The 17,865-nt window shown below is 32.5% G+C and overlaps 1 protein-coding gene across 1 annotated transcript in view; it reads right to left on the bottom strand.

Moving 5' to 3' along the window:
- LOC101892292 (uncharacterized) overlaps nucleotides 1-17,865 on the bottom strand; it is a 304,676-nt gene that overhangs the window by 2,486 nt on the left and 284,325 nt on the right. Inside the window, exons 10-13 of the mRNA XM_059118748.1 lie at nucleotides 4,702-4,912; nucleotides 3,394-4,645; nucleotides 2,080-2,276; nucleotides 950-1,081 (exon numbers count right to left, since the gene is read on the bottom strand). Of these exons, the coding sequence (XP_058974731.1) occupies nucleotides 950-1,081; nucleotides 2,080-2,276; nucleotides 3,394-4,645; nucleotides 4,702-4,912 (1,792 nt within the window). The remainder of the gene's footprint in view (nucleotides 1-949; nucleotides 1,082-2,079; nucleotides 2,277-3,393; nucleotides 4,646-4,701; nucleotides 4,913-17,865) is intronic.

The following is a 17,865-nucleotide window of genomic DNA, read 5'->3' as shown; positions in this document are numbered from 1 at the left end:
TTATTCAAAATATTGACCCCTTTGTGGGGGAGGTACCAGAAGGAGTGGACCGATATGTTCCACCCTCACAATAGATCTTGTGTTGATAAAAATATTGAGATGTGTCGAGTTCAAAAATATTAGAATGCTTATTTCCCATTTTAAGAGCGTTTTGGTTATTCAAAATTTTGACCCCTATGTGGGGGAGGTACCATAAGGAGTGGACCGATATGTCCCATCTTCATAGCAGATCTTGTGTTAGTAGAAATATTGGCTTGTGAGAAATTTGGTCGCAATCGAACTGTTATTTCCCATTTTATAAGAATTTCAATTATTCAAAAAGTTAACCCTTTGTGCGGGAGGTACAAGTAGGAGTAACCCGATATGGTCCATTTTCGCACCTGCTATAGCACGGATGAAAATATCATGATTTGCCAAGTTTGAACAAAATTGGGTGATTCTTTTTTGTTTTATGAGGCAAATTATTTTCTATGAAAATTTGGACATTTTGTGGGGGAGATACCAGAAGAAGTGGGCCGATATTGCCCAACTCCGAACACGACCTAAGTTTTATAATAATATTACGATGTACCAATTTTGGATCAAATTGGATACTCCTTTCCAGAGTTATCGGGAGCACCAGCCATGCAGGCAGAGAGACGGACGGACGGACACCCCTAGATCGACTACAAATGTCCTGAACGAATCTAGGGTCTAAAACCATTACTTCGATGAGACAACTTTTGGCCCCAATCAAATGATGTATACCCTCTATTGCTATGGAGCCAGAAGGCCTAGATTTTTTTTTCAAATTAGAAATAATCTCTAGTCTTTTGTCTAAAATCTCTAAAAATTCCTCCAAGTTTTTTTTTTAGATTTTTTTTTTTTTTTTTTTTTTTGATAATTCCACCTCCTCATTCGAGCCAAAACCCTCTTCTATTATAACACCCAATATTCCAAAAATACTCACCATAGTAAGCTTTTTCATATTCACCATGCTCAACAAAGCGCCGAGCCAATATGTCAGCTTCGAAGGCTTGACGCGAAATAAAATGATAGTCGACGCCAGGAACTTCGTTGTCGCGACGGGCACGGGAGGTATCTGGAAATAGAAAAAGGAAATTAATAAGATATTAAATAAACAACAACAACAAATTGAAATAAAAAATAAACCCAAAAATTTGACAAAATTTTCGATGTTTTCAAAATGATTTGTGAAAATGTGTGAGAACTATGAAAATTGGATATGAAGTGATTCTCAGATCCCAGAAAACTTTGCAAAGTATTTTTCCAGTTGAAAACTTTTTTTTTAAAGTCAAGCTTTTGACAAGAGCAAATTCGAGAAAATCGCCAGACATGATTAACTTTCTCCAAGAAAATTTAAAAAAATCTCCCCAAACTATCGATTTTTTCAAATCCCTTTTGATTGGTTACAGAATTTAGAGGTTTGAAAATGCTCTCCCCAAAAAACTTCAAATTTCTTTCCCAAAATTTCGATTTTTATTTCAAAACTTTTTTGATTAATTATAGAAATTTCCAGCCAGGTTGTGCCTTTCCATCGCCCTCCCCAAATTTTCAAAAATGTTCCCTAAATTTTTGATTTTTTTCAAATCGCTTTGGATTGGTTACAGAATTTAGAGGTTTGAAAACGCTCTCCCAAAAAAAAAAAAAAAAAAAAAAAAAAAAAAAAAAAAAAAAAAAAAAAAAAAAACTTCAAATTTCTTCCCCAAAATTTCGATTTTTTTTCAAAATTCTTTTGGTTGGCTATAGAAATTTCCAAACTACAAATTTTTCTGATATTAAACTCCCTCTTCAAAAGCTCTCTAATCTACAAAAAAAAGCTTGAAAGCTCAAAATACAACAAACTATCTCTAGCAACCAAAGTCTAGCCTACAAATCTCGTTAAGAGAATAATTTTGAGAGAAAATGTATGTGGTACCTACTCTCTTCTTCTTTGACATGCTCCTCAAGCAAATAGAAAACTAAATTTGGAAATAATTTTGATGTTTTTTTTTTTTTATTTGGAAAGGAAAATAAACTTTAGAACCCCATTCCAAAATTTTCAAAATTAAAAATAAAATTTTATTTCGTTTTACTTACGTGGCACTGCTGCTGAGAAACGATCCGAATCCGCCATCAAACGTTGACGCAATTCATGGCGTCCAATATTTGGGGGGCCAATCAGGACAATCGGTCGTTTGTGTGTGGCTCGGGGATAGTACAAGGCAACCTCTTCATAGGTGAGTATTTCCTCGGGTTCGGTTTCATCGGGGGCGGTGGTGGCATAGAGAGGGTAACTGCAAGGAAAAGCGAATTGGATTAGAGATTGGTGTTATTTAAAAAAAAAAATGAAGAAAAAAAGTTGCTATTTTGAAAATATTTTCAAAAAAAAAAAAAAAAAAAAACTACAAAACTCTGGGAGGGCTTGAAAATATAAAAAAAAAATTCAAATATTTTGAAACAATTTAAAAAAATATTGAAAACTTTAAAAAAATTTTAATATTTAAGATTTTGAAAAATCTCCGAGGATACATTTGAAATATTAAAAAAATCCTCAAACTCAAAGGATTAATTGGAAATACTAACATAAAAACAACAACAAACTAGGAAAAATTATTGGAAACTTTGAAAATATTTAAGATTTTGAAAAATACTAAAAAAAAAATCTTCGAGGTTACATTTCAAATATTAAAAAAAGTGCACAAACTCAAAGGAGTTGTTGGAAATATTTAAAAACAAAACAAGAAGCTACTGGAAGGAGCCTCAAAAAATATTTTTAAAAATTCGCCACAAAGCCTGAGGACGCTCTGATTTTTTTTTAACCAAAAACTTGGGGGTATTTTTTGAAAAAATAAATTTTTTAATATTTTTGAGTTCTAAGATATTTAAAAAATATTTTTAAAAAAAACTCTAAACTTCTTTGGAATACGAAAATTAATTGTAAAATTTATGTAAAATATGGGAAATACTTTTTAAAAAAATCCGCAATTTTGAGGATTTAAAAAAAAATAATTAAAAAAAGTCTGAGAATGCTTTGAAAAAAACTGAAAAAAATTCTGGAGATCTTTTCAAAAAATTCGGAAGTTCTGATAATATTTTGAAAATTATTTGAAAAATCTCCAAACTCTGAGGATATTTTGAAAATATTAAAAAACCTTTTTTCTGAACTTTGAGATGAGTTTGAAAATAGTTTCCACAAAATCTGTGGACTTTGAGAACTCAGTGAAAAATATTTACAAAAAATCCACAGACTCTTTGAAAATTTTGAAAATATTAAAACAAATCCTCGAATTTTGAGGTTATTTGGAATTTTTGGTTTCAAAAATCCACGAACCCGGAGAATGTTCTAAAAATATTTTTTTAAAAATTGATATTTTTATTAAAATATCCCATTGACGTTCCCCCTCTCCTTACCCTGCTTCCGAGCTGGCTTTCTTCTTCTTCTTGCGTCCCTTGCGCGCGCACAACAGCGTCGAACCCTTGGCACCGCCATCTTTGCCACGATTCCGTCCCTGCAGTCCCGCCTCCTCGGCAATGGCCAATTTCATGGTCTCCCTTTGATGTTGGAATGACTGACTAGGTATTAAACCGGCCAACGTTTGATCTTCTTCACCCTCACGATATGCCTGCCACCAGTTGGGATCTTCGCGCGATATCACATGCAGGACATCGCCCTTCTGAAAACTAATACCCAATTCCCGACACGGTATATACAAATCATCCTCCGGATCATAATCGAAATGGGCCCTGACATGGAGCACAGCGTTTTCGCGATGATGGCCGCCACCGGGTGGTGGACTGCCGGCGGGCACTATCAAAAATGTCAGGGTACCCTGCATTGTGCTCAGCATGGCACAGACATCGTTGACGGTTTTGCCACGTAATTCCTGGCCATTGACTTCGAGTATTTCGTCGCCTTCGTGAAGGAGACCCGATTTTTCGGCCGCTCCACCGCGCACAATGCGTCCAATGACCACGGCCTCACCTTCGTTGCGCACCGTGGCGCCCAACGGTTCAGTCGATTTTTCAATTTGTATAATGCGTATATTGTCGTTTTGATCGTTGAGCATGCCGAAGCAGGCACTGCTCATGGGTGGCGATTCGGCACGATGACCCGACGTTGGTTTCATATGGGCATAGCCGGTACTGCTGCCCGGGGCATTGTGGGCCGGAACATTGGGAGGTAAAGGCATTGCACTGCGTTGGGCCAAAGGTGGTGGTGGCACCACGGGTGGTGGAGGTGGTAAGGGTGTGGCAGCCGCCGCACTAGTGGTGGTGGGTGAGAGAGGTTGTGGACTGCCGATACCGCTTAGCGATGGTGAGGGTGTACCATCGGTGTGGGTGGCCACACGATCATGGGCCAGCAGCAGACCTTCCATTTCATGACTGGTCAACAGGTTGCCCAATTCAATGGCGGCGGCTGAATTGGATTTCGTCAGCAGCTCAACAATATCCTTTTGCAATTCCAGGGCATTTGTGGACACCGGTGTGGTGGCCTTCGAGCGACGACGTTGTAAGACCGCGGCACGGGCGGCCAATGCATGGGCCACTCCGGGATTCGAGAGAATATTGTGGGCGGCCGACACTCGGCCTGCGAGTGTTGTCATGCCATTTTTGGTCAATTGATTCTGGAGACGGGTGAGGGCGGCAATTAAATCGCCATAACCTGGGAAAGAAACAAAATTAGTTTCATGGAAATTATGGAGAATTTCTTTCACTTACCCGTAACCTTTTCCGTATCCTCATCCTCAACATAGGCCTCATTTTCCACGCCAATTACGGCCCGTTCTGCTGCCACCGGCTGCTGTTGCTGGGCACTCGGTTTGTTGTCCTGCAAAGCTTTAAGCTTGCGAGAGCCACGTAAACTGGCACGCAAAAATTCATTCTGCTGGGCAATGCGTTCCTCTTCTTCGCGTCGGCGGCGCAATTGTTCCTGGAAAAATTAAACAAAGGAGAAATTAATTAATTGTCAAAAAACTAAGTTTTTTAAATCTCTAAATTTGGCCAAAACTGAATGCAATACTAAGCGGATTTTAAGATTTTATGGCTAAGATATAAGACAAAACTTATTTTCAGAGAAGCAAATAGTTTTTGTTCTCTTTTTCTTTAGTTCTTTTCATCCTCCCTTTTTTTCTGCCTCTTCCATTCAATTCTTAATCCTTTAACAATTGTCTTTAATTTAATTAGTTGCTTACAAAAACAGAATGCAATATCTAAGAGAATAACGTGAAAATTGAATATACAAAGTTATGCGGTTTTTTTATTTCCTATTCTCTGCCATTGCATTTTGAATGGCCATAATGTCGCAAGCCCAACCCTAGGGGCTAGGAACTATTATGCATTCAAAATGAATTGAATAGAGATGGTCATAATGTTTAAAGGCATACGGCTTTTGTCATAATTTTAATTTTTAGTTGTAAGACTACAATGAAGCCAAGGAGATTTAACCCTTTAAAGAGTAGAAAATGTTAGAAAAAATATAAAACCCCAATTTTTCATTGATTTTATTTCGATATATACACAAAATACTGATTTTATGTATTTGGAGACCCACAATGAAATTCGATTTCGAATATTTCTTCCATTGACAACAACTTCCTAAAATAAAATCCTTACGGGAAAATGGCCACTTATTTGGAATGCGCAAAATAATTTAAAAGTAAATAATATTTTTCTAAAATTCAATTTGTCACCGATATTATTTTGTTATATGTAATATATACCGACTTTGTGCGTTCGGAGACCCATAATGAAATTCGATTTCGAACGACTTTTCCATTGACACCAACCTTCTAAAATGGAGTCTTCATAAAAATGTTGCCACCTTTACCAAATGCGCAAAGTTCAACAAAAATGTTTAAAAATTTTCAAAAATAAAATTTTCCTAATATCTTGATATATATTAAAGGTACAATTTTTGTGTCTTCCGAGACTGATAGTTAAATTCTATTTGGAACATATTTTTCATTGACACCTAGCTTCTAAAATGAAGTTTTCAAGGAATTTCGGACAAGTTTAACATATGCGCAAAATCATTTAATAATAAGTAATATTTTTCAAAAATTCAATTTGTCATCGATGTTATTTTGATTTATATAATAAATATAGATTTTGTGTGTTCGGAGACCCTAATTGAAATTCGATTTAGAACATTTCTTCCATTGACAGCAACCTTCTAATATGGAGTCTTCATAGAAATGTAGCCACCTTTACGAAATGCGCAAAGTTCAACAAAAATGTATAAAAATTTTCAAAAATTAAATTTTCCCAATATGTTGATATATATTAAAGGAACAAATTTTGTGTCTTCCGAGACTTATAGTAAAATTCGATTTGGAACATTTTTTCCATTGACACCCATCTTAAAAAATGACGTTTTCAAGGAATTTCAGGCAAGTTATACAAATGCGCAAAATAATTTGAAAACAAATAATAATTTTCAAAAATCCGATTTGTCATCGATATTATTTTGATTTATATATTAAATACAGCTTTTGTGTGTTCGGAGACTCATAGTAAAATTCGATTTCGAACGACTTTTCCATTGACACCAACCTTCTAGAATGGAGTCATCAAAGAAATGTTGCTACCTTTACGGAAAGCACAAAATCAGGCAAAAAGTTATATTGTTTTTTCAAATGTTACAATTTAACACTGATATTATTTTGTTATATATCAGATATACGGGATTGACTTATTTGGAAATCTGATTTAAAATTCGATTTGGAGCACTCCATTCATTGACACCAACCACCAAAAATGAGGTTTTCAAGAAAATATTGCCACCTTTTCGGAATGCGCAAAGTTATGCAAAAAATAAATATTATTTTTCAAAAAATCATTTTGTTTCTGATTTCATTTGAAATATATTTTAAATAGAGATTTAATGTGTTAAGAGACCCCTATTTAAATTCGATTTAGAACATTTATTCCATTGACACCAATTTTCTAAAATGGAGTCTTCATATAAATATTGCCACCTTGTTGGAATGCACAAAATCATGCAAAAATTTATATTATTTTTTCAAATGTTACAATTTGTCACGGATATTATTTTGTTATATATCAGATATACAGGATTATCTTATTTGGAAACCTGATTTAAAATTCGATTTGGAACACTCCTTTCATTGACACCAACCACCTAAAATGCAGTTTTCAAGAAAATATTGCCACCTTTTCGGAATGCGCAAAGTAGTGCAAAAAATGTATATCACTTTTCAAAAAATCAATTTGTTTCTGATTTTATTTGAAATATATTTTAAATAGAGATTTTATGTGTTAGGAGACCTTTAGTAAAATTCGATGAGGAACATTTATTCCATTGACAACAACCACCTAAAATCAGTTCTTCATGAAAATTTGGCCACTTGTTTGGAATGCGCGAAATAACTCAAAAATTTTTATTATTTAAAAAAATCCAAACCTTTAGCTTATGCTATTTTAATATTTATTAAAAATATAGGCTTTACGATTGAGAAGACTTATAATGAAATTCGATGCGGAACATTTTTTCCATTGGCACCAATCACTTAAAGTAAAGACTTCAAGGAGATTTAGCCACTTTTTGAGAATGCGCAAAGTGAAGCTAAAATGTACCAAAATTTTTAAGAAATCAAAATCATGTGGGATATTATCATGTAACATTATACATATATGGTTTTTAGGTGTGAGGGGACCCATAGTGAAATTCGATGGGGAACCTTTTTCCCATTGACACCAATCACCTAATATTAAGCCATCAAGGAGTTATGACCACCTTTTGGACATGCGCAAAATGTCATAAATACCCAGGTTGTGTTGAAGTTTGTATAAGACGTATAATGAAATTTACAAAGGATTAAATCCATTAGATGACACTTCATACCCTCCCTTCTCCCTCCTTCCTCAAAATAAAAAACCTTTTTTCCTTTAAAATTATATGCCTTCGCTGTGCATCAGAGTTTTTAGCTGGAAATCATAAAATAATGCGTTCGCTTGTTTTTTTTTTTTTTTTTTTGTTCTTCTTTTGAAAAGTCTATTCCTCATCATTGTGTGCGCTTTTTGCTGGTTTTAAGCGCCACACTTAATGAGAACAGAAAAGTTGCCTAAGGTTATAAGTGCAGTGTGGCCATTTTTTCCATTTTATAACACCTTGTACTCCTCCTCCTCCAGTCTCTCCTCCAGAATCATTCCACATTTTATGCTAAGTAGATGCGAACGAAACAGGAGCTTATTAAAGGTGGCTGCGCGGTGTTGGGAAAATTGGCAAATGGCTGAGAGTTAAATAGTGTCGTCTTAATGCCTAAATGGCATTTTGCATAAAACTGCCAACGAACGTGAAAACCCAGAAACGGAACAGAGGAAAAACAAACCAGAACATTTAAATAACACAACCCAACCCACACCCAAGTGGGGGTGATGGGAGGTTTGAGGACTTGCAGTCCATAAGAATTTAGATGTTGTTTTTGTACGGTTTTTGTATTATTTTTGTTGTTGTTGTTGTTGTTGTTGTTTTGTAAGCATTGTGATTCGTAGTCTTATTGTAAATGCTAATGCTTTGTGTGTTGACAATTTAGAAACCTGTCAAGTGTTATTAAAATCAACAACTTGCATAAGGTAGGACACAAAAAAAGGCGGCCAATCAGTACAAAAGCCAAAAGGTGTTGACTGTGTTTTGGGCACACAATAGGGCCACAACCTCGCTGGTATTTACCGCCCAGAATCTCTTCTGAGCCATGTTATTATGCGCTGTTTACTTTTGTCTTTCGGCTAATTTTTTTGTTGTTTTCACTCATTTTTTTGCATTTCGGAATAACAACAGTATTGAAAAACAAAATGTCAAAAGGAAAACAAATTCTTTTTACTAAAATTAGACTCGAGGGAGGTTTCAAGTTCCGGGTTTTTGAATATTTTAGGAAATATCATTTTAAATTATTTTTAAGGGATCTTTTTCAAAGCCCTCCAAAGGTAGATTCTTAATAAAAAAATACTTTTTTTTTAAAGCCCTTCAAAATTCTAATTTTTTCAAGAATTAAAAAATAATTTTTAGATTTTTCAAAATTATTTTTTCTATGCATTTTAGGAATTTTTAAGGGAGGAAAAAATAATTTAATTTTTTTTGAAAAAAACATTTTTTAAATCCCTTTTTAAAGCCCCCCGTAATCATGAAATTTTTGGAAAAAAAAATGTTTCGGTTTCCAACATTTCCTCTTTCCCATATGTTACCACCAAATATTGTGCAATATTGAAATAAAAACTAAATGCTGATTAAATTACAATAGAGCTATATCAGCAACAATGATAAAAAAAACAAAATCAAAATAAATTGAAGAAATTCCAATATTTTCCCATGATAAGATATGCGAAGAATTCGTTAAGTAAAGCGAAATAGTGCTGATAGAAGAGATAACAAAAAAAAAGAAAGAAAAAACAACAAAAGACTTTAGCAAATATTCCGAATACGTCATTACTATTTAAAAGTTGTAGACAAAAGAAGAACCAGCTGATAGTGGAGTAGAGTTGTCAAGAATATGACTCAAATGTGAAACCATTGTAATCACACAATCTTTAAAAGATAACAATTCAAAATAATTAAAATTAAAATTTTAAATATTTTATTTAGGATAACCAGAAAGGTCCTTCAAAGTAAATTGGATTGAAAATATTTCACTTAAATCTAGGAAATTTCCTAAATCTTTCCAGAAAAATTGCAACAATTATCAAAAAATTTGAAAACGATTTTCCTGAAAATCTCCAAATTGTAGGGGCCAGTATTTTATTAAATACCAAAGTTACAAATTTCTTTTGCTTGGTGACCCCAAGTTAAATTTGATGGGGAACATTTTCTCCATTGACATCATAGAATTAGGCCTTCAAGGAGATGTGGCCATATTTTGGGAATGCGCAAACCAAACGAAAAAAATACATTATTTCTTAAACTTTCAATTTGGGACTGATATTAAATTAATTAATATTTTATATAGGGTTATAAAGTCTTCAGTGACCTATAGTAGAATTCAAAAAGGAACATTTTTTCCATTGATGCCAACCTCCCAAAATGAAGTTTTTAAAGCAATATTGCCATATTTTGGAAATACGCAAAATTTATCAAAAAATTGCATTTTAATACACAATTTTTAACGAGCAGTATCTTGATATATTCCTAACATAGTAATTTCTTTTATTTAGTGACTTAACGTAGATTTTAATGAGGAACATTTTTGTCATTGATACCAACCTGCTAAAATGATTTTTCATGGAGATATGGCAACTTTTTCGGAATACGCAAACCAAATCAAAAAATTAATTATTTTTCAAAGGTTGACTTTTCAAATGGTTCTATGTTGATATATAATTAATATATAGTTTTCTCATTGTAGAAGACCTTCAGTAAATTTTGATAAGGAACATACTTTCCATTGACACCAACCTGCTAAAATGAAGTTTTCAATGAAATATTGCCAGATTTTAGGAATGGCCAAACCATATCAAAAAAATACATTATTTTTTAAAGGTTGACTTTTCAACTGGTTCTATGTTGATATATAATTAATGTATAGTTTTCTCATTGTAAAAGACCTTCAGTAAAATTTGATAAGGAACATCTTATCCATTGATATCAACCTCGTAAAAAGACGTTTTCAAGGAAATTTCGCTAAATTTTCGAAATGCGCAAACCAAATAAAAAAATGCGGCATTTTGCAAAAGTTGACTTTTCAACTGGTTCTATGTTGATATATATTTCCTATATACATTCCGCATGGTTGGAGACCTTTTGTCAAATTTGATTAGGAACATCTTTACCATTAACACCAACCTCCTAAAATGACGTTTTCAATGAAATGTTGCCACATTTTAGGAATGCACAAACCAAATCAAAAAATTGCATTATTTTTTAAAGGTTGACTTTTCAACTGGTTCTATGTTGATATATATTTCCTATATACTTTCCGCATGGTAGGAGACCTTTAGTCAAATTTGATAAGAAATATCTTTTCCATTGACACCAACCTCATAAAATTAAGTTTTCATGCTAATTTGGCCAGATTTTGGGAGAACCAAACTAAAAAATTACATTATTTTATTATATTATTTTTCAAAAATATATTTTCCAACGGCTTCTATGTTGACAGATATTTCCTATACAGTTATCGCATGAATGAAGACCTTTAGTAAAATTTGATAAGGAACATCTTTTCCACTGACACAAACCTCATAAAATAAAGTTTTCAGGCAAATTTAGCCACATTTAGGAAATACGCAAAGAAAATTAAAAACTTAATTTTTATATCAAAATTTAATTTTTAACCGGTTTTATCTTGATATATATTTTATATACAGTTTCTGTATGTTTGGCGACCTATAGTGAAATTTGATATAGAATATTTCCTCCATTAATACCAACCTTCGAAAATGAAGTTTTCGATAAAATCTGGACAGATTGTGAAAATGCCCAAAATAGCCCAAAAAATGTGTATAAAATAGTCAATTTTTGGCGGATGATATCTTGATATAGCTCAAAGATACTGATTTAAGTTTTTTGATGTCCTTATGTAGTTTTTGATAGGGAACATTAGTACCATTGACACCATCTTCTTAAAATTACGTTTTCATCGATATTTGGGCACATTGTGGGAATGCGCAAACCAAAACAAAATATTACCTTTATTTTTCAAAAATTCAGTTTGTATCTGATATTATTGAGACAAAAATTTTATAAATGATTATGGTATGTTCGGGGACTTAGGATAAAATTTTATGAGGAACGTTTCTTCCATTGACACAAACCACTTACGACAAAGTTTTCAATGCAAAGTTGCCACATTTTGGAAACGCGCAAAATTTTCCCAAAAATTGCATATTAAATGTTTTATGTCACTGGCGTTATCATGATATATTTCAAAGAGAGTAATTTCTTTCTTTCAATGATTTATAGTGAAATTTTATGAGGAACATATTTCTCTTTGATACCAATATTCTAAAAAAATGTTTTCAGCGAAATTTCGACACATTTTGGGAATGCGCAAATGAAATCAAAAGATTATATTATTTTTCAAAAATTAAATTTCAAATAATTTTTATTTTTGTATACAGTTCATATATAGTTTTGTAGTGAAAGAAGACCTTTAGTAAAATTTGATGGGGAACACTTCTTCCATTGACACCAACCTGCTAAAATGAAGTTTTCACAGTAATTTGGCCACATTTTGGAAATGCGCAAACCAAATTGAAAAATTACATTATTTTCACAAATTTAATTTCCAACAGATTTTATTTGAATACACAATTTATATATAGTTTTTTAGTGAAAGGAGACCTATAGTGGAATTTGATGAGGAATATTTTTTCCATTCACACCAACCTACTAAAATGAAGTTTTCGTGGAAATTTGGCCATATTTTGGTAATGCGCAAACCAAATTAAAAAATTATATTATTTTTCAAAAAATTAATTTCTAACAGGTTTTATTTGTATATACATTATATATATAGCTTTATAGTGAAAGGAGACCACTATTGAAATTTGATTAGGAACATTTTTTCCATTGATACTTAACTCCTAAAATAAAGTTTTCATTGAAATTTGGCCACATTTTTGGAATGCCCAAACCAAATTAAAAAATTACATTACTTTTCAGAAATTTATTTTCTAGCCGTTTTTTATTTTTCTATGTAATTTATATATAGCTTTTTAGTGAAAGGAGACCTTTAGTGGAATTGGATGAGCAACATTTTTTCCATTGACACCAACCTGCTAAAATGAAGTTTTCATGGAAATTTGGCCACATTTTGGAAATGCACAAACCAACCCAAAAAAATACATTATTTTCAAAAATCTGTTTTCTTACAAGTTTTATCTTGATTTATATTTTCCATATAGGTTTCATGTGTTCAGAGGCCTATAATGAAATTTGATAACGAACAGTTTTTCCATTGACATGTAACTTCTCAAATGAAGTTTTCAAGGAAATTTTGCCATATTTTGAGAATGCGCAAAATAAACCAATTTTTTTTGTATTTTTCAAAATCCGATTTTCTAACGAATTATATCTTACTAAATATAATATATAGAGTTAATATTTATTAGAAACACTTTTATGAAATTTAATGCAGAACAAGTTTTCTCCTGACACTAATCGCCTAACATTAACTCCTGTTGAGGATTTAAGCACATTACTGCAATGCACAAAATTAGCCATTTTTTTTTTAAATTTTCTTAAATTATATTTTAAAATTATTTTGATAGCGATTTCAGTTACAAGTTTATTTCACCAATATTTGTTTATTCCTAGACATTTGGGGCACGAAACATTATAAAAAAATATTTATATATATTTCCATTTTTTTTTTTAATTAGAATTTGTTTTTTTTTTCGAAATTTATGGCTGGCATAATTATTTCCTCAATTTGGGTCTTCGATACTTAATTTATTTTTTATTATTTTTTTAATAAATAAATTTGTTGTTTTTCACTCTTCCCCATAAGAGCTCTACCCATTCCCCTTTTCTCCCCAAACCAGTTAAATAAATATTTGTCAATGCATATGCATTGACAATGCAAATTAATTGAGCAAAAATTCCAAGCGGAGAGTTGATTTTATTACTTCGCCCCAACAGCAACAAAAAACAAAAACACACGTTAACACGTAAATATATAAAACAAATATTTAAAATTAAAAAAAAAAAACACCAACAACAAATTGGATGAGATCATCAGAAAAAAAAATTTTTCATAGCGAAAAACTGCCAATTCAGCGGAGCTATTTTCACTGCCATTGAGACCTTGCAACAAATGCATTTTTTGTAAATTTGTTGTTGTTGGTGGATGGTTTTTTTGTGAAGGTGTCACCACACCAAAACAAAATACCATGGACTTTTTTTGTTTTTGTTAATTGAAAAAATTATGTGAGCAGCGGTTTTTTTCGAAACTTGCCTGTTGCTGTTGCAAATACTGGGAACGGGTTATGGGCACACCCCGTTTTAAGGCTGTCGAAGAGTTACGACGCACAAACGCCGAGCTGGTAACTGGATTTTCTGCTACAGCGCCGCCAGAAGAAGCTCTGACGGCTGCCATGGGTTGCATTTCCATGGAGCCCTTGTCCATGGGAGCAACTGTTGCAAAGCTGGCATTACTGCTGCCAATGCTAGCCGTATCGCCGGCATTACTGCTATCACAGCTTGTTTGTGGTGGTGTTGAAAATTGTTGGTGTTGTTGTTGTTGTAGTTCTGGACTGTGATTTATTATTAATGACTCGTCTAATATGTTATTGGCACTTTTGTTGTTGTTGTTATTATTATTGTTGTTGTTGTTATTGTTAATCAGTAAAAAATCTTGATGACTTTTATTGTCATTGTTATTGAGATTATAGTTCGCATAATCCTTTAGCAAATTACTTGCTGAAAGCCGATCCGCGCTAGCAGCCACTGCTAACGGTGATGCCTGTGGTTTCTTGAAACTATCCATTTGGGCCATAACAAATTGCGGCGACACATTACAATTAGCCATGTTGACATCATCATCAACATCACCATCGACATTGGTATCCTTGATTTTATTGTTATTGTTACTTAAAACACTGAAATTATCCTGTAATGGTGCTCGTAATGGACCATCATGATGTGTCAAGTACTGGACATTACTAACCGGCCGGCCAACCCCACCGCCATGCAGCGTGGGCGAAGAGGTGTCAAGTGTTATGTTTAATGTTGAAACGACCATTTTTGGTTTGGGTTTTATTTTTTTGTTATTATTATTTTAAGTCACTATTATTTAAAATTTTTAAAAAAATGTTAGGAGGAATTTGTTTGCAAAAAGCTTGTTTCAAAAATGTGAAGGAGTTACAATCGAAAATAAAAAAAAAAAAAAAACAAAAAAAAATTTGGCAAAATTTTTAGTATTTCCAAAAATATGGCCAAATCTTCCACAGGATTTCATCCTAGATGGTTGCTGTAAGGGAAGAACATATTCTACACTAAATTTCATTATGGGTCTCCAAACAAGAGAACTCGGTATATGTAACAGGTATCTGGAGAATTGCCTTAAAAAACATTGGTTATTTAAAATACATTTTTTCGTCATTTTTTGCGCATTCCCAAAATTGGGCGAAATTCATTAGAAAACGTAAATCTAGGGATTCGATGTAAATGGAAGAAATAATCTATACATAATTTGACAATGGGTCACCGAACAAAAGAAATCGCTATGAATTATATATAAGATGAAAATATTCACAGAAATTTGGATATTTTAAATTTTTGGTAATTTTGGTCAATTTTTGCGCATTTCCATAATGTGGCCAAAGTATCTGCAAAAAATCAATTTGGGAATTCAATATAAAAGGAAGAAATATTCTGCACTAAATTCTACTGTAGGTCCCCAAACAAAAGAAATCAATATAAATAATATATAAGCATAAAATCACCCGAAGAAATTATTATATTTGATTGTATGTTTTTTGGTCAATTTTTGCGTATTTCAACAAAGTGGCCAAATCTCCATGAAATCACCAACTTAGGCATTTTATGTTCAGGGAAGAAATACTCTACACTAAATTCTACTATAGATCCCCATACAAAAGAAATTGCTGAAAACAATATATAACCCGAAAATGTCCGTCGGAAAATCTGGTACTTGAAATACAGTTCTTGGTCAATTTTTGCGTATTTCAACAAAGTGGCCGAATCTACTAGAAATTTCCAACTTAGGTAGTTGATGTTGGCGGAGAAAATAATATACACTAAATTCTACTATAAGTCCCTTAACAAAAGAAATCGGAAAAAACAATATATGCCCAAAAAATGTCCGTCAGAAAATCTGGTACTTGAAATACAGTTCTTGGTCAATTTTTGGGTATTTCAACAAAGTGGCCAAATCTCCTAGAAATCGCCAGTATAGGAAGTTGATGGTTGAGAAAGAAATAATCTACACTAAATTCCACTATAGGTCTCCAAACAAAAGAAGTCGTTGAGAACAATATATAACCCAAAAATATCTGCTGAGATTTGGTTATTTAAAACAACATTTTTTTGGTCAATTTTCGCGCATGCCCAAAATATGGCCAAATTTGCTAGAAAATGTCAATTTATGGATACAATGTCAATGGAAGAAATATTCTACACTAAATTTGACCGTAAGTCTCCGAACAAACGAAAACAATGCAAATAATATATAACCCAAAAATCACAATAGAAAATCAGGAATTTTTAATATATATGTTATGTCCAATTTTGCGCACACCCAAAATCTGGCCAAATTTTCTATAAAACGTTAATTTAGGGGTACAATGTTAATGGAAGGAATATTCTGTACTAAATTTGACCATAAGTCTCCGAACAAACGAAATCAATATGTTCAACATATATCAGGAAAATGACGGAAACAAATTGGGAAATGACGGATAAACATTATACTTTTTCGTCAGTTTAAGCATTTCCATAAAGTGGCCAAATCTCCCAGAAAAAGTAAATATAGTGAGCAGGTGTTAATGACATAAATGCTCACCACCAAATTTGACTATAGGTCACTGAACAAAAGAAATGGGTATATATAAAAGGTATTAAGAAAATGAACACATTTTGAGAAGACGTTATTTTTAACCAAGATAACACTTTTTTACGAATTTTCATTTTTTAGCCACACTATCTCCATACATAGTACACTTATCGGTTACTCTTGTGTGAGGACCTATAGTGAAATGTTGTGTAGAATATTTCTTACTTTGATACTCAACTCCCAAAATGAAATCCTGTATTGGACTTGGCCACATTTTTATAATGCTCAAAATTTAAAAAGGTTGGTATTTTATACAAAAATTGCAAATTTGTTCTCTACATTTTCTTAATAAATATTTGATATACCCATATCTGTTGTTCAGGGACTTATAGGCTCATTTGATGTAGAAGCTATGTTTCTTTGACACCATCTGTCTAAAATGTGTTTTTCTTAAAAATGTTGCCACATTTTGCGAATGCGCAAAATTAAACCAAACTTAAGTTTTTTATACAAAACCCTAAATTGTTTCCGATTATTCCTGATTTATATTATATATAACGTTTTCCTATATTCTGGAACCTATAGTTAAATTTGATAAAGAAATACTTTTACTTTGACACCAACTTCCAACAATGAAGTTTTCTGGGAAATGTTGCCACATTTTTGGAATACGCAAAACTAAACAAAGCATTACTTTTTAATACAAATTTTCAATTTGGTGATAATTTTTTCTGAGTAAACATTATTTATGTCGATTTCTGTTGTTCGGTGACCCAGGGTCAAATTTGAGATATAATCTTTTGTCCCTTGAACCCAACTGCCAAAAATTTGTTTTTCTAAAAGATGTTGCCACATTTTGGAAATGCGTAAACTTAAACCAAAGTAATGTCTTTTGAATGTACGATTTGTCATTGAAATTCTTCCGATATATATTGCAGGTACAGAATTCTGTTGTGTGAAGAGCTAAAATATTAGAAACAGATTCCGGATTTGTTTCAAATTTTATGTAGAATCTATGTTTCTTTGACACCAACTGCCTAAAATGAGTTTTTCGAGAAGATGTTGCCACATTGTTAGAATGCGCAAAACTAAGCAAAACGTTTATTTTTTAAATACAAATTCCCAATTCGTTTTCAACTTTTTCCTGACTTACATTAGGAATACTGATTTGAAGTGTTCCGAGATCTATAGTCAAATTTGATGAAGAATCTTTGACATAAAACGTCTAAAATGAAGTTTTGTGGGAAATTTCGCCACGTTTTGAGAATGCGCAAACTTAACCCAAAATAATGTATTTTTAATGTCCGATTTGTTATAGACCTTTTTGTGATAAATATTATATATACCGATTTCTGTTGTGAGAGGACCTTTAGTCAAATTTTATATAGAATCTATTTCCCTTTGACACCAACTG

This window comes from Musca domestica, unplaced genomic scaffold (genome assembly GCF_030504385.1).
Source record: "Musca domestica strain aabys unplaced genomic scaffold, Musca_domestica.polishedcontigs.V.1.1 13, whole genome shotgun sequence".
NCBI lineage: Eukaryota > Metazoa > Arthropoda > Insecta > Diptera > Muscidae > Musca > Musca domestica.
This window is presented reverse-complemented; position numbering and strand designations above follow the sequence as displayed.